The sequence below is a fragment of the Mirounga angustirostris genome, unplaced genomic scaffold (genome assembly GCF_029215605.1).
Source record: "Mirounga angustirostris isolate CCGP_5_RB_7025 unplaced genomic scaffold, mMirAng1.0.hap1 SCAF_3, whole genome shotgun sequence".
NCBI classification, from domain to species: Eukaryota; Metazoa; Chordata; class Mammalia; order Carnivora; family Phocidae; genus Mirounga; species Mirounga angustirostris.
The window spans coordinates 188945395-188967431 of NW_026991711.1; the positions used below are offsets into that span (position 1 = coordinate 188945395).

General features: G+C 43.3%; 1 protein-coding gene and 1 long non-coding RNA gene across 11 annotated transcripts in view; one reads left to right on the forward strand and one right to left on the reverse strand.

Moving 5' to 3' along the window:
* Positions 1-22037, reverse strand: part of USP40 (ubiquitin specific peptidase 40) — an 89523-nt gene that overhangs the window by 31078 nt on the left and 36408 nt on the right. For all 10 annotated transcript variants that reach the window (XM_064587269.1, XM_045867691.3, XM_064587268.1 and 7 more), the window contains 9 exons: positions 21126-21297; positions 18619-18703; positions 16607-16677; positions 15370-15686; positions 12495-12618; positions 11022-11079; positions 5582-5635; positions 4759-4847; positions 3244-3330 (listed from right to left, as the gene is read on the reverse strand). In XM_064587269.1, the coding sequence (XP_064443339.1) occupies positions 3244-3330; positions 4759-4847; positions 5582-5635; positions 11022-11079; positions 12495-12618; positions 15370-15686; positions 16607-16677; positions 18619-18703; positions 21126-21297 (1057 nt within the window). The remainder of the gene's footprint in view (positions 1-3243; positions 3331-4758; positions 4848-5581; positions 5636-11021; positions 11080-12494; positions 12619-15369; positions 15687-16606; positions 16678-18618; positions 18704-21125; positions 21298-22037) is intronic.
* LOC123838706 (uncharacterized) lies at positions 3456-8196 on the forward strand. Its single transcript, XR_006789492.3, has 3 exons — positions 3456-3920; positions 7106-7180; positions 7988-8196. It is a non-coding gene; the product is annotated as an uncharacterized LOC123838706 (long non-coding RNA).

Below are 22037 nucleotides of genomic sequence, written 5' to 3' on the forward strand. Positions count from 1 at the left end.
CGGGATCATGACCTGAGCCGAAGGCAGATGCTTAACGACTGAGCCACCCAGGCACCCCTATAGTCTTAAAAGACCTCTCTAAATTTGAAGTGAAACAAAGTTCTAGTACACATGCAGTGTGATCCCATTTATGATTTAAAAGAAAGCATACGAACAAGTCCAGCTCATTTGTCCCCGAGCCGGTATGAGTGCGTCAAAGGTCTGGAAGGACACACGCTCGCTGGTGTGGTCAGATCTCACCATCCCGAGACCATGTAGACGTCTGGCTGAGGGGCTAGGGTAGGCTGGGGATCAAGAGGATTTTTAGCTATAACCCACCCCACTGGAGTTTAAAGAATAAGTCCATGATTACTTGTATGATTAAGAGTAGAAAAGACTTCAATATATACCTACAGGTTGTTTAGAAAAGGCCAGCAACGAGAGCACAATCCAGTAAAACACAGGGCATGGGAGCAAGGCTGCAGCCGAGGACAGCTTCCGTTACTTAAGAAAACGACCAGGTGGGCATTCACCTCAGCTGTGTGCTGGGGAGGACCAGAGCATGGAGGCCGATGTGGCTCAGCAGAGCACGCGCTCGGGGCCTCTGGCTGGGACCCCGAGACACAGGGGGAAGCACACGAGGGCTGTGAGAACAGGAAGGGAAGGGACCACTCAACGTCTCTGTAAGAACAGACCCTGGGGAAATGCCAGGCTGGAAAGAAAAAGATCCGTCAGGAAGCTGCTGGAATAATCCAGAGGAGAGGTGACCAGGGTGTGGCAGTGGAGGGAATGAGATGTGGTCAGATCCTAGATGAACTGTGATGGGAGGTTTCCTGAAAACCTGGATGTGAAACAGAAAAGAATCGAGGATGACTCCCTGGTGGTCTGGCCCGAGCGAGCAGAGAAATGGAGCTGCCACCAGCGACTGACGAGGGAGACGTGAGGTGCGCGCGAGCCAGGACGGGGGTCACACAGCAGGGGGAGGGCGATCAGACAACCAGGAGCAGCTGGTCACACAGGCACAGAGTGCAGGGCCGGGGTCCAGTCTAAGGGAGACAGAAGAGCACAAACTGTGGAGGGCTGGGCCTGTGACGTGGGGGGACCGTGAGGAGCTGGGGTCTTCCTGAGCCAAGTGACAGAAGCGTTTCAAGGCCCAGAGAGGCATCGATCGCGTCAGAGGACAACGGAGAACTGCTCACGGGGCGCAGCCACGTGGAGGGGAGTGAGTCTGCCCGCAGTGGGCTCGAGAGCAGACAGACAGACACTTTGCTCCTCTGAAACGTTCTGCGGCCTCCTGTCTTTGACATGAAAAGCACCAAAAAGTTAAAAGCTAAATGAAAAGCTAGGAAAATATTTACAGCAGGTAACAAAAAGTAGAAAAAAAAATTTTTTTTAATGTTTTATTGTGGACAATTTCAAACACATGCAGAGAGAGTGGTAAACGTGAGCCGTCGGAAGCCACCACCCAACATCCGTGACTGCCGTGGCCCGTCTTGTGCGCCACGCTCCCACCCACTTCCTGTCCCGCCCCCTGCCCCCAGGTGCTTTGAGACAAGAATGTCAACTATCATATCATTTATTAATATTTAGCACTCATCTCAAAAAGACCAACATTCTTTTAAAAAACATAAGCCTGAAACAATTACGACATCTAAAAAACTTAAGAATTCCTTAATAACAAATACCCAGTTGGTGTTCATATTCCCCTACCTTTTTTCAGTAATCTCTATGCCTGACATGGAGCTCCAACTCACAACCCCAAGATCAAGAGTCACACGTTCCACCGACTGAGTCAGCCAGTTGCCCTCAGCCCCCCTTTCCCTTAGTCTCTCTTACACTGTAACTAAGGTTTTCCTGGTTTGTACCAAGAGCCAAATAAAAGTGCACACACTGCACCTGCCCCTCTTGTCTCCCGAGTCCCTTCAGGACTGTGCAGACGGTGGCCCTGGGCTGCGGTAACACGTCCCCTCTGTCCCCCTGTACTTCTTAGAAACGGACCCTCAGACCTAGGAGGTCAGGTCCACTTCGTTTTGTTTTATTTTGGCAAGAAGAGCATGGGTATCATTTTGAACTACTGTAATGTGTGCGTGTTACTCTTTTTGGATTGTTAGCAGTCTTTCCGGATCATTGTTTAGACACATTAATTCATTAGGAGTTAAAATAACCGCAATAGTTTAAAATTCTTTCATCTTATTTATTAGCTGAGATATGTTTATCAAAACACCTTCTCATTATCTATCTGGTTACCCTGCAGTATAGCTTCCAAAAGAAACACAGGATAAATGCTTGACCCTTCTCCTTATGGTTCCCCAGCATCCACTCTGCGTAACCAGTGAAGATGGTCTTTTTAGGATCACTTATGAACTCGTGGATTTTAAGTATGCATAGTAATCAGTTTTATTATTATTCCCACGAAGGCTCAAACTGTCTCATCTGTGACTAGCAGGAGCCTCTTCAAGTTGGCTCCTGAGTTTCTCCGCAGATCCCAGCAATCTTGGCTAGCGTTACTGCTTCTGTCAGGATAAGATGTTCCAGGCTCACCTGACACGTTCCTGACCTAGATACAGACCCAGCCACTACTCCAAGAAGCCCTGATTCCTTCCAGTAGGAAGCTGTATTTAGCAACCACAATCTGGGTGCTGGGGTGCTTGCTCCCACCAGGTTGGTCACTGTGTCTAAGCTGTTTTAGGGGAAAGAGCTAGAAAAAATTTTGAAAAACAAACATCAAGTTCATTCTGACTCTTCTGATTCAAATTCAGGAGTACAGGCTCTACTCAACTACCCCAATGCTATGTGTCTCTCCATTTTCCAAGACTGAAAGTCCTAGTTCTCCATGATGCTACCATAATTATTACCCCATACATACACACACACACATTCATGCCCAGGGGTGTGATTACATATGTGTATCCCTAAAAACACCAGTAGGAAATATGCCAAAATGTTAATATTAGTGGGATAAAGGATAATGAGGGGTTTTAATTTTTTCTTTTACTCCATTTCTGTGTAGCCCAAATTTCTATAATAAACGAGTATTACTGATAATCAGAAAAAAAAAGATAATAATCTTATTTTAAAAATTTGGGCTGTTCACCAATTTTCAAGTTCCCAAAACTACTCATTTAGTGAATGCACAGAATTCTCTAAAGTATATTATGTGAACCCTAGCCTCAGGACCTCAAAATCCAAACACGGGTTACCATGGCTCCCCATACCAAATGCCCACAGACCTCTCCCCAGACCAGAAAAAGTAAAATTACTCACATCTCTCACAGATATTGTTTCTTCTACTATGATCTCCATCTCTGTACCAGGCTGAACATCACTCCCCACAGTGAAAAACAGGAACAGCTAAGATCAATGAATGCAATTTAATCTAAATTTTAAAATTCTATAAATGTATTACCTGCTTCCAAAAAAGAAAAGCTAATGGTCCATGAAATTTTAATAAAAATCTTATCATATAAAAATAAAGATGCTGGGTAATTTAATGTTGCAATTTAAACAATAATCTCGACGACCCAGAAACGTAAGATGCTTCACACGTGTTTCCACTCCCACAGGTGTTACATCATTGTTTCTCTCTCCCAGATATTATTTATCCCACCATGATCTTCATTTCTTTCTTGGTCACTCCTCAAAGGGATCGGCCACATGCTGTAAGCATTAACTGGGTTTTCTCTGTCATTTGGCTGTGATCTTATTTTCTGTCCAGGGAATCTGATCACCTGTCAGTTCAGCTCCTTACGGCCCTCCCTTTCCTTTCGAACTCCATCTCACCTGTCACGTTTCCCTCCTCCCAGCTTGTCATACATTCCTACGTGGCCAAGTTCAGGGGAAGAACAAATTAAAGAGGCGGTAGCTGGGAAACTAAAGAAGTGCATCTGGGAACCACAGGGATCCTGACAGGAGTCCAGCTCCGGCGAAACAGAGTCTTACCGGTAAGGACCCTGTGAATTTTGGACTGTAATGAAACTTTACTGAACACATAGGGCTTCTGGCAGACCTAATACTTTATACAGAAAACGAGGACCGATTGAAAACAAAGCTGCTATGAGACAATTGTATTACTGCAGAGAGTAATTCAGTCCAAAATCCATATGCTCTATTTCATTACATCTAAGATGCCGCTGGTTGTCCCTCAGCACTTCCTGCGCCACTAAGGAGGAGAAACAGTGCAGCTGCTGCAATCAGAGGCCACTGACTGTAACATGGGTCCTAACCTTGCAGATGGCAAAATGTGGGGAAAAGGGGTGCTGCTTAGAATTTCTGAAACAGGGTGGTTCGAACAGGTGGCCAACTTTAAAAGTCCCCCTTAACCACAAAATTCTCACAGAAAAAGAACCTTATGAATATGCTCTGACATTGATATTTTTGATTGTTTTTTTCTTAAAGATTTTATTTATTTGACAGAGAGAGCACAAGCAGAGGGAGAGAGAGGGAGAAGCAGGCTCCCTGCTGAGCAAGGAGTCTGATGTGGGACTTGATCTCAGGACCCTGGGATCATGACCCGGGCCGAAGGCAGCTGCTTAACCGACTGAGCCACCCAGTCGTCCTTTTTTTTTTTTTTTTTAAGATTTTATTTATTGATATTTTTGATTTAAACACAAAGAACTAGATGGTTCTTTGTATGCCTAACATACAAGGTATCGTTTAAGAAAGAAAAAACTTGTAAGAAAAATGATTACTGGGTGCAGTAGTTAAGGTAAGAATCACGAAATTAAGAACTTCTGATTCTGGGAAGCTTGATCTCGTTCTGTCAGGTAGACCCCATGTTACCTGAGAGGAAGTTGGCGCTTTTCCAGGACACAGTCCCAGTGAACTCCCCATCTTCAGTTCTGCTTCCTTCAAAGTGTAACTGTCTGGCACTACAAAGAATTTGGAGAACAGGATGAATGTTATTAATTCCTACCTCTCTGGGCAAAATAATATACTGAAATCAGCCTTCCTTTGAAAATCAAGAATGTCAAGAAAGAAAAAATATGAGATGTACTCCATGCAAAAGGATGACCTGTATTACAGTTATGTTTGATTTTCAATTTCCACACTCTAGGATATATCTTCCTATGTGTACAACAATGCTAAGAAATAAGAGGCAGCTATTTAGATTCATACTTAATAAGAATCAAAGAGCCATTGTTTACTTGGATTAAAAGCTAGCTATTCCGAATTGATTCATGAACGATGGACCAGCCTCTTCCACATTCAAAGCTGCTGTGGTGACCATCAGTTAAATTAAGTCTAATGACAGGATGCAGAGGTGAGAACAAAGTCTATTCTACAACTCTTATCACAGTAACATGAGCAATACAAACACTTTGACAGTGAATCTAGAAAAGATACAACTCGATCAAAACAATTGCCTAAAATGAGGAGCAGCTCATCAGAAAGATAGGTGTTTTCCTTTAGAAAACAGAAGTGTTTGAATTTCTGGTTACGATTTTCTATAATGCATGAAGACAGCACTGGGACAATAGTATGTCTAGTAAGTTAGTTTCTAAAAGGTAATTTAAGGATATTAGGTACTGGAAGCCACCACTTAAATAAGGAAGATCGATGGTGTGAGCGTGAGTCCGTACTGAAGGCTACCCCAAAGATTTACCTGGACAAAGCAGCTTCCCATTTCTATCAATAGGTCTCAAACAGCTGTTCTCAGCTACAAATAAAAAGAAGCTGGTTAGTGCACCAAAAAAACTAGAGATGCTCTACTGTTGCAATTAGCAGAAAGCTATAATAAGCTACAAAACAAAAAACCCCCATCAAAAACAAAACAAAACAAAAAAACCCCAAGTACAGGCAGTCTTCAGTTCGCACAGGGCCACGAGAAGGCCTGCCATGCCGAAACCATGCGAGGCCAGCTCAGTCACCGTGAGGACACCGCAGCTGTCCTGGGACCTCTCAACACTGTTGTTATAACAGTTAAATCTCCATCCGTTACACAGGTACAGTCAAATTAAAAAAATAGCAAAATTAGTATTTACACTGCAAGTTAAAACACTAGAAACATTTGAGAATTTTTTTTTTTTTTTTTGTAAAAAACATCAAGTCTAGTTTACACAGGGCTCGCTTCTTGCCGTAGAGCTTACAATACCAAGTGAGCATCTTTTCTATCCCCGAGCGGACCGTCATCCTCTAAGTTTGCTCTGCTTCCCAAATTTCCTGTTTTGTGCTTTCAACCTCATGAAGGGTCTGCAGGAGGCTCCTTGGACATGAGGGTTTTTGCCAGCATCACCTCCTCAGGGATCTCATCATCCTGTCACAACCACTTTCCTCACATCCCTTCGTGTCCCCTGGCTGCGTATCTAGTCTCCGGAGAGACAGCAGTGCCAACATTCCCCCGGCCAGCTATTTCTTCTAGGCCTCTGCAGACCTTCCCAGCTGCACCTTCATCTCTGCGAAGCGAGTCGCTTAGCCATGAGTGCAAGACGTCACGTGGCCTTACGGTGGGAGAAAGGGGACAACAGGCCACACCCTTGGCTGTGGTGCAATGACTACCAGACACTCCAGAGGGAGGTAATCGGTCACCGATCCTGATGCACATCTGCTATTTACGTAGCGACCTGTGGAATGAAGAGCTAGTAGCGAAGTTTGCACTTCATGCAATTACTCTGTTCACGTGCAGCGTAGCAGACATTGGAGCCTCGCTGTTGGGCGGCTGACGTTATGTAATGAGCCATGGTAACTGAAATTCGTGCAGACTGCCTCTATGTAAAATTTGTTGGGTGATTTTTATGCTTATTAAACGGATTAGGGCCAGTGGGCCCTATTTTTGCAGGGGTGAAGATTCTGGCTTTGTGGGAAGGAGCGCTCCAGGTTTTGAGTCCAAACGGAATCCTTACAAAGCCGGATAGGAGTGGGGGCCTGGGAGGAGGGGTAAGGCCTCCCGGGAGGACAAGGATGAGGGGGGCCTTCTGAGTCTGCACTCTTATCAGACCACAACAAATCGCTGAGATTCCAGAGGTCTACATGTTACGCAGCAGTACCGTGCAGCTAGCAAACCATTCTAATACACATTTCCCAACCACTGGAACAGCTTACGAAGAGTTCTTCAATTTAAAAAATGCATCTCAACACTGCCTCCTTAAAGTATTCTTTCAGTTCACAAACTGTGTCTTCCATGTGCCAGGCGCCGACCAGAAGCGGACAGCAGAGCAGTGAGGGGAGACAGCCACGGACTCTGCCGTCTCGTCTGACGGAGGAGGTGGGCCTTTGCCACACGAGGCACCGGGGCAGTGAGGCGCGAGCGTACGAGGTACCAGGAGAAAACCGATGTTAGCTGAGATTGAGCACTCAGGGACGACAGCAAGTAACATTTTAGCTCAGGGCAAGTGGGTGGCTGAAGTCAGCAGAGAGGAGGGAAGAGACGGTTCAGGGAGAGGACCCCACTGAGAAGTGGGGTGCCGAGGGGTGTGGCGGGAGCACTGGCACACTAGAACCTCTGAGAGCCAGCGTGGGAAGTGTGTGAAGCAGGAGAGGGGACCACAGGAGGCCGCGAGGCCGTGGTCAGACGAGGCCGGTTCTTGAAGGCTGGGTTGAGGAAGGAGCCTGCGTGCTATGGACAAGCACTACAGGGCATGAAGCAGAGGGGTGATACGCTCTCATTCGCCTCCATTTAAGAAGATCACTTGCTAGAAGGAGAACGGCTCAGAGGGGGGCAAGAGTGAAAGAAGGGAGACCTGTCTCACGGGAAGATGATAAACTCTTCATTTTAATAAACCATACGCTTTTCGTCCATTTGAGGTGTAAGTTACAATAAAACATGTCCTGTTTAAGTGTACAGAGTCTGATCTAAACACTCAGCAACAACCAGTAAACCGAGATAGGATTTGCATCATCCCCCAAAATTCCCTCATGCCACTCTGCAGTCAACCTCCCCCCACAATCCAATTTTCCGCCCCATCACTAAAGCATGGGTTTTTTGTTCTGAAAATTTCACATAAGTGGAGTCATAAGAGTATGTGCTCTTTTGTGTCCGGCTTCTGCTTTGAGAGTCACCCGTGTTTTGCAGGTGGTGGTAGCTCGAAGCTCGTGCTGATGAACAACCTCCTGTTGTTACACTACAACACAATTTGCTCACCCATTCACTGCCTTATGGACTTTTGGACTGTATCCACCTTTCAATTATGAACATTTACATAGAGTATTTGTAAGGATATGGTTTCATTTTTCTTGGGTAAGGCACCTAGGACGGGTAAGTGAATGTTTAAATTCCTAAGAAGCAAGCTAACTCTTTACCATTTTGCACTCACGCCGCAGTATGTGGGAGCTGCTCCACATCTTCGCTAACGCTTGGTTTTGCTGGGCCTTTAATTCTAACCATTCCACTGGGTGTGCAGTGGTGTATCATTGCGGTTTCAGTCTGACAGCTAATCAGCTTCATGGCTAACGACACTAAGCATCCTTCCTGTGCTTACTGGTCGTCCACAGGAAGGTGTTCTTCTGTCAAGTGTCTTCCCCATGTGGGCTGAGTTGTCTTCTGATTAAGTTACAAGTATTTTTTTTATACAACCTGGATGCAAGTCTATGTCAAACGTGCTACAAATTTTTTTTTCTCCCAATTTGTGGCTTGCCTTTTTAAATGCCTTTTGAAGTACAGAAGTTTTAAATTTTGATAGTGCCCAATTTATTGTTTTTTTTCTTTTATGGTTTGTGCTGGACTCCTAACTAAAAAAAAAAAAAAAAAAGCCTTTTCCTTATGATAAAAGTAACAAAGATTTTCTTATAAATTCTCTCCTAGAAATTTTATGGAAATGGTTTTAACATTTATGTCTATGGTCCATTTTGAATTAGTATTTTACATGATGTAAGGCAAAGCTAGAGGTTCATCTTTGCATCCATGGATAGCCAATCGGTCCAGCACCTTATGTTGAAAATACACTATTTTTCCCCCTGGGAATACCTTAGTACTTTTGTTGAAAGTCAAGGGACTTTCATTTATTTGCACCTATTTCTGGATTCTCAATGTAGTTCCAATGTAAGTATTTAAGGCTCAAAAACCACATACAATCTCTATTGAAGAAAAGGAGCCCTTTAGAAGTGTGAAACTATTCTTAGCTCACCGACTGCACAGGAACAGGTTTTGGCCTAGAGAGCTTGCTGACCCCTGCACTAGGTCTGCTCCTATGCTAGGACCCACTGTCTTGACGCCTACAGCTTTAGCATGAATCCCGAAATCAGATAGTGTGACTCTTCCGATCTCTTCTCCCCTCAAGTTGTTAGGATACTCTAGGTTCTTTGCATTTCCATGTAAAGTGAATCAGCTTGTCAATTTCTCTCTCTCTCACACACACACACACACACACACACAACCTGCTAGGATTCTGAGTGAGGATGCGCTGAATCTACAAATTGATTTTGGGAGAATTTACTTCTTAACAATGTCATGTTTTCTGATCCAGGAACATGGTGCATCGTTCCACTTACTTACATGTTCTCTGACTTTTCACAGGGATATTTTCTTGTCAGTGTATATGTCCTGCACATATTTCAATAAATTTATCCCCAAATATTTCATGGTATCTTATGCTATTAAAATGTTTTCCTAATTTCATTTCCCATTTTTTTCTGTTGCTAGTGAACATACAATGGATTTTTTGTATTAATTTTGACTTCTCGTTAAACTTCCTAGTTCTAGTAGCTTAAGAGAATCCTTTAGATATATAGACAGTAAGCACATCAACAGTGCTCACCACCACCGCATTAGGAAAACCAATTAAAGACACAATGAGATTAATTCATACCCACCAGCATGGTTACAATCAAGAAGACAGATACAAATACTGGCAAGGATGTGGAGAAACCGCAATGCTAGCACATGGCTAGCGGGGACGTAGATGGTTCATCCACTCAGGAAAGTAGAATGGCAGTTTCTTATAAAGTTAAACACAAATGTGCCATATGACCCAGCAACTACAATCCTGCAGATCTACCCGAGAGAACCGAAAACATGTCCACACAAAGAATTACATGCAAATGTGTATAACAGCATTATTCATAAAACCTCCAAACTCGAAACAATCCAAATGTCTATCAAGAGGTGGATGAATAAACAAAATGTGATACATCCATACGATGGAACACTGGTCAGCAATAAAAAGGAACACATTTCTGATACACACGAAATCATGGATGAACCTCAAAACTGGTATGCTAAGTGAAAGAAGTCAGACATGAGGGAGTTCATGTTATATGGTTCCATTTACTTAAAATGTCCAGAAAAGTAAGTCTAGAGAGACAGAAAGTAGATGAGTGGCTGTCGGGGCTTGGAAAGCAAAAGGGGCACGAGGAATCTTTTTGGAGCAATGGAATGTTCTAAAACTGGATTGTGTTCATGGCTGTACAACTCTGTACGTTTACTAATCATCACTGACTTATCCACAGAATGGGTGTTTGATGGTATGTGAGTTATTATACCTCAGTAAAGCTGTTAAAGAAAACCTACTGCCGAGTGAAGAGTGAGTTTCAGAATGTTATATTCTGTATGATAGAATTTAAATGTGAAAGTACAATATACACATATCTATACACCTATATATGGAAGCATAATGTGAACAGAACAGTCGAATGCATACGGGACACACCCAAATCAGATATACTGACTGCATTGGGGGAGGGAGAGAGAAGAGGTCTGAGGAGGAGAACACAGAGAATTTTAACTTTATTTGCAATGTTTCAGACAACAATAACGACATGATAAAATGTTAACATTTGTCCATGTGGGGTGGTAGGGCATGAACTTTCCCTAAATTATTTTTTGTACTCCCATATTTCTTTTTAAATATTTTATTTATTTATTTGAGAGAGCGGGAGGGAGGGAGCACAAGCAGAGGAGAGGCAGAGGGAGAAGCACACTCCCCACTGAGCAGGGAGCCCAACGCGGGCCTCGAGCCCAGGACCCTGAGATTACGACCTGAGCCGAAGGCAGTCGCTTAACCAACTGAGCCACCCAGGCGCCCCTGTACTGCCGTATTTTTTTTTTTAACCAAAATCAAAACAAAACTAAATTAAACCAAAAAAACCCAAGAGCAAACGTAAGTGATTACCTAGTTCCTTCATTAATTTTAGTTCCTTTATGGCTTTAATTCGAAGATCAAACACCACCTACAACAGAGAAATAAACTAGTGACTGTGTGCATGAGACCAACGGGAGGGGAGGGCGCCGAGGCCGTCAGTGAACGCGTACACAGCTCAGCTGACTTACCGGTTACTGGACAGAAGTTTCTGCCTACTTGAAAAAAGATTTTTTTCCATCTCTGACATTCATTTCCTCTCTTCTACCAAGTTAAAACCAAAAACTGGATCTTAATAGTTAAGCCTTAAACCGATGGTAACCAGAACAGAAAGACGGAAAGCTAAAGAAACAATCCTAGCTACAAAGGCAAAAAGCTGAAAACCCACACTAACTTTTCTAACGAGAGCAAACAAAAGAAAATGCAGTTCATCGTATTTCTTTAGGTTAAGAATAATGAATTTAGGGCCATTGAGCATAAAAAAATATAAAGATGGGCAACACTAATCCAAGGGCACTATTTAACATTTTTGTTTAAATTACTTTTAGGTTGTTTTCTTTCTTTTCTTTTTAGTTTAGGCTAACTGCCTCTAGGGCATGGGAAATTTAGGGCTAAAAGTGATGTCAGCAATCACGGACTGGACCCTCCCAGCAGCGCCCCATACAGCACCAAGAAGGACGGAGACTGGAGTAACTGGACTTCACCAAAGCCTCCCACTTAGGGTCAGGGTGGCAGATCTGCCATACCAACCAATCCTAATGCACCCTAAGAAATTAGAATATTTATAGAAAACATTCTAATAGGTTTCTTTTGATGTTCTAGAAAAAAAAAAAAACTTTAATGACTTGAGAGGCCACATGAATGTAAAGAGATGTTTCCCAGAATGATGTTTAAGGAAACCAGGTCACAGTCTTCAAGTGGAAAACTGAAGGACTCCCTTTTAAGAGCAGCTGACTTTAGAGTACACAGAGTACGACGCAGAATAATTTAAGATAAGCTTAAAAAAACAAGCACCAAAAAACAACACAACACAAAACCAAAACATATTTGCCTGGTTTAAAAAATAGAGAAAAGATTGTGGGAAAATGGCATTTTATATTTATCAAAGCTAGGGGATTCCATGAACTAATTAAATAGGTAAAAGCCTACATTCTAATTGTAGCCTTGGATGGAAAAAAGGCACATATTTTCTTGAAACATGCCAAGGGCTAATACAGGTAAATGAGCGGTAATCAAATGTTAACAATAAAATGTTGATTTCCTCCCCCCACATTTTTTAAAAAAGTAAGCTCTACGTAGGCCCAACGTGGGGCCTGAACTCATGACCTTGAGATCAAGAGCTGTGCGCTCTACCGACTGAGCCAACCAGGTGCCCCAAAAAGTTGATTTCTTAAGTTCTAGAAGCCCACTGAGACAACCTTCTGGAAGATTTCACGTACTGCTTTTTAAAGCAAACACTGTTAAACTAGAAAACTGTCCACCAGACGTGAACTATAATCTACTCACTGTGTTCACAGTTGCTGATATTTTAACTTGCTTCTCTTCGGATTCGAATTCACATAAATTTTGAACTTGGAGCCAGTTGATCTCATTCATACCAGCGAACCATTTCCCTTGTTTGAGCAACAAACTGTAGGAATAGGGACATTTTAAAACATGTGTCTTTACACAGTGCTTCTATGGATCAGAAAGGATCAGAAAATTAACACTTTTCCTTAGGTACCACTTCCAAAATTCTGCATGGGTGCTTTGATGTGACTAATTAAAGGTGACCAAGGTCTACTGAGCTGGCTTTAAGAAAGCTATCTTTCTAGGGCAGTGCCAGGCAGCTGTGCATGGAGTCTATTTCAGGACTCCCAAGTATGCTCAGACTTATACGAATAATTTGTTACCACATTTTTTGTTTTGGTTTTTGCGTTGCCACATTTTTCAAAGAGAAGTGTTGTCACGGAGTAATCCGCGGCTGACTTCGGCCTGCGCACTGGAATCACATGGTGAGCTTTCAGAGTACTGATGCCAGGATCTAGATTCAGCTTAGTAACAGGACAGTCATGCACAGCTGTAGAGACAGACGCTACATAAAAGTGCCTTATATAAGGGGTATATCATTCCCGTCGTACCCGTCGTATATTTCTAGGTTTATTACAGTTTTCTTTTTTTTAAAAGATTTTATTTATTTGAGAGAGAGAGAGAAAGCATGAGAGGGGAGAGGGTCAGAAGGAGAAGCAGACTCCCCGCTGAGCCAGGAGCCTGATGTGGGACTCGATCCTGGGACTCCGGGATCATGACCTGAGCTGAAGGCAGTCGCTTAACCCACTGAGCCACCCAGGCACCCTATTACAGTTTTCTTTTACGACAGCAGATGGCCTACGAGAACAAGTAGGGTGTCTCGCTCTAACAAAATTTTCCTCCACATAGTGGTACAGGGTCTGGAGGAAGGAGTGGCTTTCTAATTCACACAGACGCGCTCAATGCGTGGGCAGAGAAGTCCTCTTGGGAGTGTGTATCAGAGTCCCGAAACACAACGCTACTCTGTATTTCAGCTGTTCCACCCAGGGCTACATCCTAAAGACAGCAAAGTTTTTGGTTTTTTGTTTTTTTAAAAGATTTTATTTGACAGAGAGAGACATAGCGAGAGAGGGAACACAAGCAGGGGGGAGTGGGAGAGGGAGAAGCAGGCTTCCCGTGGAGCAGGGAGCCTGATGCGGGGCTCAGTCCCAGGACCCTGGGATCATGACCCGAGCCGAAGGCAGACGCTTAATGACTGAGCCACCCAGGCGGCCCGAGACAGCAAAGTTTTAAGCACAAAGATGTTCCCTGAAGACTACCCTGAAGTGGTGGACAACTGGATGAGGACAGTGAGGATGACACGGCCACCTTTTACCAAAAGCGTGCAAACTCTCCATAAGCACTGAACGCCCACACCCTCCGGTTCTAGGAAGCTGGGACTCATTTCTATCCTCATTTTGCAGAAGAAGAAACTGAGCAGAGGGAGATGAGGTGACTTGCACAGGGTCGCACTGTCAGGACGTGATCAAGCTGGAAACAAGCCCCGGCAGCTCGTCCTCACCCCTGCACAGACTGCCTGGCGCGGGAGCATGGGTAGGTAACATCAACACCGACTGCTCCGTAGCCGCGCCACGAGTCTACAGACACTGGGGGGAAGCAGGATATAACCATCCATGAAATAATCATTAGTAAGCTTCAAAAGAAAAAAACCTTCAAAAAACAACAACAAAAAACAATTATTTGTCCTCAGGGCAGAAGGAAAGCTAACAGTGACTGCCCCTGCACAGGGGACACTGTTTTGGGCCTCCTGTCATCACTTCTGTATTTCCCAGTCCTAATACATACTATATTACTTTTTTTTAAATTTAATTTTGGGGGGGGGCAGAGGGAGACAGAGAACCTTAAGTAGGCTCCACACCCAGTATAGAGCCCAATGCAGGGCTCGCTCTTACAACCCCAAGATCGTGACCTGAGCCGAAATCAAGAGTCCAACACTTAACTGAGCCACCCAGGCGACCCACATGTAGTACTTTTTATAAAGGAACATATAATAAACTTTTAAATTAAATAAACAAAGTGCAGAAATAAATGCCCAGAAAATACTTGTCCGAAAAGAGTGATAAATACAAAATAAAGACTGTTCCAAGCGCTCTGCCTCTGGGTCACAACCACTATGAATGATAAAATGGAGACTCCCGACTGATCATGCAGGGAACGATTTGTCAAGTCTTTAATATATGGAAACCGGGAGGTTACAGGGCAGGACACACTGACCACAGAAATGTAGCATAACAGACGTGGACGACAAAATGGAGACAGGCAGCACTTCTGAGCTTCCAGTGTGACTCACAGGAATCAAGAGCGTGATCCCCCATGTACCTGCCCTCTCTGGGCAGCTGGGAGGGTCTCAAGACTCAGAAAAAGGATTATAATGAAAAACTCAATTGCCTTATGGGAGACTTGTGACAAAACAGACAAATCTAGCTAGATCTTAATATCCTCCTCATGAAAAGATTCAGGAACTTTCTTTGTGAATGTGCCTTCAGTTTTGTAGGAAGTGCTAATCGGAATTCATTTGACAAGATTCTGCTTTATAAACAACTAATCTAGATTGTATCTCCTATACCTACATTATTTAGTTACCTCATTTACCAACAAATAAAAATTTTAAAAAATCACATTATAATATCATCTTCCTCCAAGCTGCCTAACCCAGAACACTCCTGTATACAATATCCAGGACACAATGTTTAGAAACAAAAGAAAAATACTGAACTATTATCAGTATTAAAATAAAGCTTTCGAGTTCTAAGCGACAGAACTATCATAAAAATAACTTAAAAAGGAATTCTCTTACATTTCAGCAGGTTACCTGTTATCTCTAGAATCCTGAACGAGAACCGAGCTCTTGTTCCCGAGGCCCTGCTCTCTGAACGTCTTCTTCAGGTCTTCCTTGGGAACAGCGACCCAGTTCTCTTCCCCGGCAGGGTCCGTGGCGCTGACGAAGAGGACACCCACGGGCACAGCCAGGGCAGTGAGCACAGCACCCACTTCTGCATTGGATGGAAAGACGTGTGGAGACTCTACCAACTGCTGACACTTTTCCCCCTCGCTGCTTGTTGCTAAATGAAGAACATTTAAGAGCAGAGGTTCACAGTCACTCCCGGTTGGAATCTGGATGCCACCAACCTACAATAATACCAAGACAACCATTAGTATAGTTTCTATTTGCCAAAATCAGGTCAATGTAATCACACAGTAAAAGACTACTCTTAGAGGGCGCCTGGGTGGCTCAGTTGGTTAAGCGACTGCCTTCGGCTCAGGTCATGATCCTGGAGTCCCGGGATCAAGTCCCACATCGGGCTCCCTGCTCAGCAGGGAGTCTGCTTCTCCCTCTGACCCTCCCCCCTCTCATGCTCTCTCTCTCTTGCGCACGTGCTCTCAAATTAAATAAAATCTTAAAAAAAAATACTGCTCTCAGAGAATTCTCTTTTTTTCTTTTTAAGTGAAATGTCTTAGATGTATCAGAACTTTAGATTTTTCCTTTGAAACTTTCTCTTAGCCTTCTTTTATTTTCTAGGAGAGCAATGTGGAGTGGAGACAGAGATGTATGTGTCCTCAGCAGTGGTAATAAAGCCTTAGCAGAAAAGAAAAGAAGAAAAAAGCCTTGGAAATACAAGAGATGGACCAAGGACAGACCACAGCGTGGGTGAGATGCTGCTCGCCCCTTTCCTGACTTGGAGAACCCCCTCCGCTCCTGTAGGTCACCGCCCTAACTCAGGGTAGCTACCTGCCGCCTCCTGAACTCCCTCAGGGAGCATGCGCAGAACCCTCCTGCAGGAGCTGTGCTGGTGGGGTTAGGCACACAGGCCCGCCTGAAGGACAGACTGATTACACACCTTCGGAGGGAGCTTCTGGCACTGCAGGCACACTCGACAACCATCTCCTTAGCATACGACTAACACTGACTGTACCTAAAATTTGTCAGACGTTTCAGATGTTTTCTAGCATCTAGTTGCCTTCACAGACGCTGAATAAAGTTTTCTTACAATGACACTTAAAAAAAAAAATCAAACACCATCATGCATACCTCTTCAATCCGTTCTTACCTCCACCCCATTCCATACAAAGAGGTCTTCCCCGTCTGCAATCTCCATTTCACACAGCATCAGGTCATCCCCTAGAAGATGAGCTCATCAGTGAGACCATTCATCACAATCACCAAAACAACTACACTTAGTTGAGACTAAGTGAGACACTTACGTATTTGTTTGCAGCAGCAGCCTCATCAAGGAAAATTAAGAAAAAGGCAGTAATTGCATTTATTGTGTTGGCATTATTTGAGATTATTTTTATCTTTATGCTTTTCGTTACACTCTTTAGTTTTTTGTTTTTGTTTTTTCACTTTACGTAAGTATCTCCCCGTGTTAACATGTTACGGAAGCTCTGTGAGCACGAGAGCAGGGGAGGTGCTGACCAAACCGGACACTGTGCGGGAAGGAGGCTCAGGCAGCCTGGGGCCCCAGCCCCAGCACTAACCAGCTGTCTGGCCTGCGTACTGCGGCCCCACGCTCCAGTCTTCTTGTTTAGGAAATGCAGGTAAAAGAATTTTGTGAATATCAAATGAGATAATTTATATAAAACTTATCTCTGGATTTGGTACAGTGAAGTCCAAAATAAATGTATGTCACCGCAGCTGCTACTAACATTACTGTTTTGTTGTTATTCACGGGTAGTAAAAACGTTTAAGCTCTCCAAGTACTCTGGGAGAAAAAAAAAAATCAAGCCATATAAATAAGATGTTAATGGTTTGAAACGATTTTGCTAAAAAAAATCTGTGGTAATACAAAAAAAATTCCACAGCCTTTTATTATTTTTTTAAAAATTTGTTTGTGAAGGGGCACGTGCACCCCAATGTTTATAGCAGCAATGTCCACAATAGCCAAACTGTGGAAAGAGCCAAGATGTCCATAGACAGATGAATGGATAAAGAAGATATGGTATATATATGCAACGGAATATTATGCAGCCATCAGAAAATGAAATCTTGCCATTTGCAACGATGTGGATGGAGCTAGAGGGTATTATGCTAAGCGAAATACGTCAATCAGAGAAAGACAATTATCATATGCTCTCACTGATATGTGGAATTTGAGAAACAAGGCAGAGGATCATAGGGGAAGAAAGAAAAAAATGAAACAAGATGAAACCAGAGAGGGAGAAAAACCATAAGAGACTTTTTTTTTTTAAAGATTTTATTTATTTATTTGAGAGAGAGAATGAGATAGAGAGAGCATGAGACGGGGGAGGGTCAGAGGGAGAAGCAGACTCCCCGCTGAGCAGGGAGCCTGATGCGGGACTCAATCCCAGGACTCCAGGATCATGACCTGAGCCGAAGGCAGTCACTTAACCAACTGAGCCACCCAGGCGCCCCATAAGAGACTCTTAATCTCAGGAAACAAACTGAGGGTTGCTGGAGGGGAGGGGAGTGGGAGGGATGGGGTGGCTGGGTGATGGACATTGGGGAGGGTATGTGTTGGGGTGAGCTGTGTGTTGTGTAAGAGTGATGAATCACAGTCCTGTACCCCTGAAACAAATAATACATTATATGTTAATAATAAAAAAATTTTTTTAAATTAAAAAAAATTTTTTTTGAAGATTTGTTTGAGAGAGAGAGAGAAAGAGAGAGAAGAGGGGCAGGGGCAGAGGGAGGGGGAGAGAGAGTCTTAAGCAGACTCCTTGTTGAGCTTGGAGCCGGACATGGGGCTCAATTTCACGATCCCGAGATTATGACCCGAGCCAAAACCAAGAGTTGGATGCTTAACCAACAGCGCCACCCAGGTGCCCCCACAGCCTTTTAAAAAATTGTTTTCGTGGAGAGGTAGCTTTAATTTCAAAAAAAAAGAAAATATTTCTGTGTTCGCAAAATTCACACATCACAGAAATCAGATAAATTATTTGTTTGAAAACCGACCATGTGATGACAGCCTAGGTAAGAAAGTAGTAGGTAGTGGGAAAGATTGGCTAAGAGCAGAAAATCCACAAAGTACAAATATAGGAAATGAACCCCACAAAATACAAATATAGGAAATGAGTCACAGTGTTTTAATTTTTATCTTACCATCAAGCATCTGGTAAACATGAAGTCCTGCTGGTACAAACTTTGCCACGTTAAGAATCATATCTCCTTCCCAAAAATCTAACAGCTACAGAATATTAATGGAAGAAAAGAGAACAATGAGAAGTAACATAAGTATCACATTTCCAGGTAAAAGAACACCACCGAACTATTTCTCATATGTTTAGATGATACGGGAAGCTAGCAAACGAGTATGCCCATCCCACCCAACACCAAAAGTGTGGCAAGAAGACATCACTCGTTGCTAAATTAGCCAAATCCAAAGATGGTCAAGTTCATCCATTAATGACTGGAGAATGCTGGCATACACCACGAACAACTGTACTTAATTTATGGGAAGACCACTTTTATCAGAAGGCAAACTGATCAACATGCCAGCCCAGAAATCTTTGTCCAAAAGAGCAAAAATCATTTGTTTAATTAGTACCATTCAGGGAAAAGCAGCATGGACTCTAGCACATTAAAATTCTCAATAATCTGAAAGGAAGTTTTGCACCATAAATTAAAAAAGTGGCATTACCAGTTTCTATGGGACCATGGATTTGTTTTTTTAAGTTTCTAGATCCAAGACTCTGGGGGGACTGGTCATCTCACCAGAATAATATCGCCCATAAAGTCAGTCCTATTTCGCCTCTCTCCACAATAGCACAAGGTAGTTCTCTTAAAAAGACATTTCCTGGGGCACCTGGGTGGCTCAGTTGGTTAAGTGTCTGCCTTCTGCTCAGGTCATGATCTCAGGGTCCTGGGATCGAGCCCCACATGGGGCTCCCTGCTCAGTAGGGAGCCTGCTTCGCTCTCTGCCCTTGCCCCGGCTCATGCGCTCCTTCTCTCTCAAATAAATAAATAAAATCTTAAAAAAAAAAAAAATTTCCTCTTTACACATGATTAGTTAACTGCACTATTCTTGTAGCCTCCCGCCTGGGGCTTACTTTTAAGATAACAGAGATGTGCACTTCACACACCAGAAAGCAAACTGGAGCGAATCTAAAACCTATGAAAGTGAACAGGTCTGTTCCATATGAAAGGCCCCCCTAGACAGGGTCAGCTCCCCACGTCCACTTACACCAACACTGCGGGACTGGCTCAGGGATGAATTTTTAATGCAAAAATTTGGAAACATGAGGAAATTTTAGAAATCCTGATACTAATCCAAAACTGAAATATCATTCAAATCAACTAAGGTTAACAAAGAAACTGGCTTGCTTTGCTTTGTACAAGAGAAAAATAGAAAAAAAGAAAGCTAATAATTTTGGGGATTGATGAGTTTGCCAGAAAATTCATTAATGTCTGCAAAAAATAAAAGCCTACATTTTTTTTTTTTTAAGATTTATTTATTTTAGAGAGAGAGAGAGCACGAGTGAACGTGCACATGCTAGGGGGAGGGGCAGAGGGAGAGAGAGAGAGAATCTCAAACTGACTCCCTGTTAAGTGCGGAGCCCGACTCAGGGCTCAATCTCACAACCCTGAGATCATGACCTGAGCTGAAATCAAGAGTCAGATGCATAACTGACTGAGCCACTCAGGTGCCCCAAAGCCTACATTTTCTATTTTCCTTTTCCTTGATCAGGAAGTAGTGAGAGGTGAGGAAGTATGATCAAAAGGACAGAAAGAGTAAGGAGTCCAGGGCTGAGGCCTAGTTCTACCACAACCAGAAGTCTGACTGCAAGCCACTAGATCTCTAAATTACAAGTTTTTCACCTTTAAAATGGGATTAGCTTGCCTTTAGGTTACCCTGAGATTAAAGAACCAAAGGACATAATTTATATGAAAACACACTTGGGTCGATTACTTGGATGTAAGGATTTACAACAATGCTTGTTTTTACTGCACAACAGAAGGTATTTTCATCCCCTGAAAAATTTTAGTAATAAATGCTATCCTATACTTCGGAAAGGGAGAAACGTTAGTTGCTTGTTTGTTTAGTTCTTGTTTTTAGGCAACATGCTTATTTATTTACTTATGTTTTTAAGATTTTATTTATTTGAGAGAGAGGGGGAGATCGCGCATGAGTGGAGGGGCAGAGGGAGAAGCAGACTCCCCACTGAGCTGGGAGCCAGACTTGGGGCTTGATCCTAAGACCCTGGGATCATGACCTGAGAGGGCAGACACTTAACCAACTGAGCCAGCCAGGTGCTCCAGCAACACGCTTATCTTTTTACTGCTTCCAAAAAATAATTTTCTTTTACTTTCCAAAAAAGAAACAGCCTTATACTTTTTCTCTCCCCAAAATACACGTACCAGCCTTGATTTCCCCCCCCGAAAGCCTGCTGGCAGGACAGTGCGGGTCCCACTTGTGCAGAAGAGCCTCTCTAAAAGACGTACAAGTGAGGAGAGAACATGTGGGTCAACCCTCAGGAGTGGGAGATGGAGGATTTTCTTAAGTGCTTTGAAAAATAAACAGTTGAATCCTAAACAGGATTTCTGAAAAGGAGAATCCAGCCTGAGATGGACCTTAATGTCTAAATTAAGAGGAAGCAAGGCTAAATTACCTGAAATATTGACTGTCGAAGATCTCCTAAAGTTTTCCTTTTATCAAAGGTTAAATCCCACACACTTTCTGCTTGAGAGACAATTGGGTGCAGAGCCCCATTGAAGAAATGATAATGAGGGCCCAGGTGGAGATGCAACTCAAAATTATTGTTTGTAGAATCCCATTCTGCCCTTTAAAGATGCATAAAAAATACATAAATGCTCTGTTTTTGTAACACACGGTTTCATCCCAAACCAAAAATACTTGATTTACAATATAAATAATCTATTCTACCTAAGTAATTATTACTAATGTCCTTTTCTTCCATGCTCCAAAATTTTCATTTTAGTTTCTCAATGAATAGCAAAATTTCAGCTCTGCCACCACGAATTCCAAGGAAAATGAATTTTAATATACACCATGCAACATTTCTCTAAGGATCGAAACTCAAAATCTTCCAACAATGGGAATATAGTTATAAATATGCTAGAAACCTTTCCTCCTGTAATTGTGGTAAGTGCCAAATTCACAAACTTCTAGTTCCTCCTTACCTCCACCAGAGCCCCCTGACTCTCCTGTAGAGTATTTAAAGTGGGTCTCACGATCCTGCAGTCTACCCTCCCCAGGTCGAACATCCTCAGTGGCGGCCCAGAGCTGGCGGCTCGTCTCTGAATCCGCTCGGCTGCCCTGGAGCTGCTGCCCGGCATTCCGCTCGAGGCAGTGTGGCCCCGGGAGAGCTGGATGAGGCCACGGCCACTGCTCGGATACTCCCGACACAATTCTATTCATGTGGTCAGAGACAGCGCTAGCTTTTCCGATGGCCGCATTAAAAAGCTTAGTGCTGGCTGGCGAAACCCCTTTGGTTGTGGCTGTGAACCCCCACTGCTAGTCCGCACCCACTCACGAGGTTTGGCCTGTTTAAGATATTTTA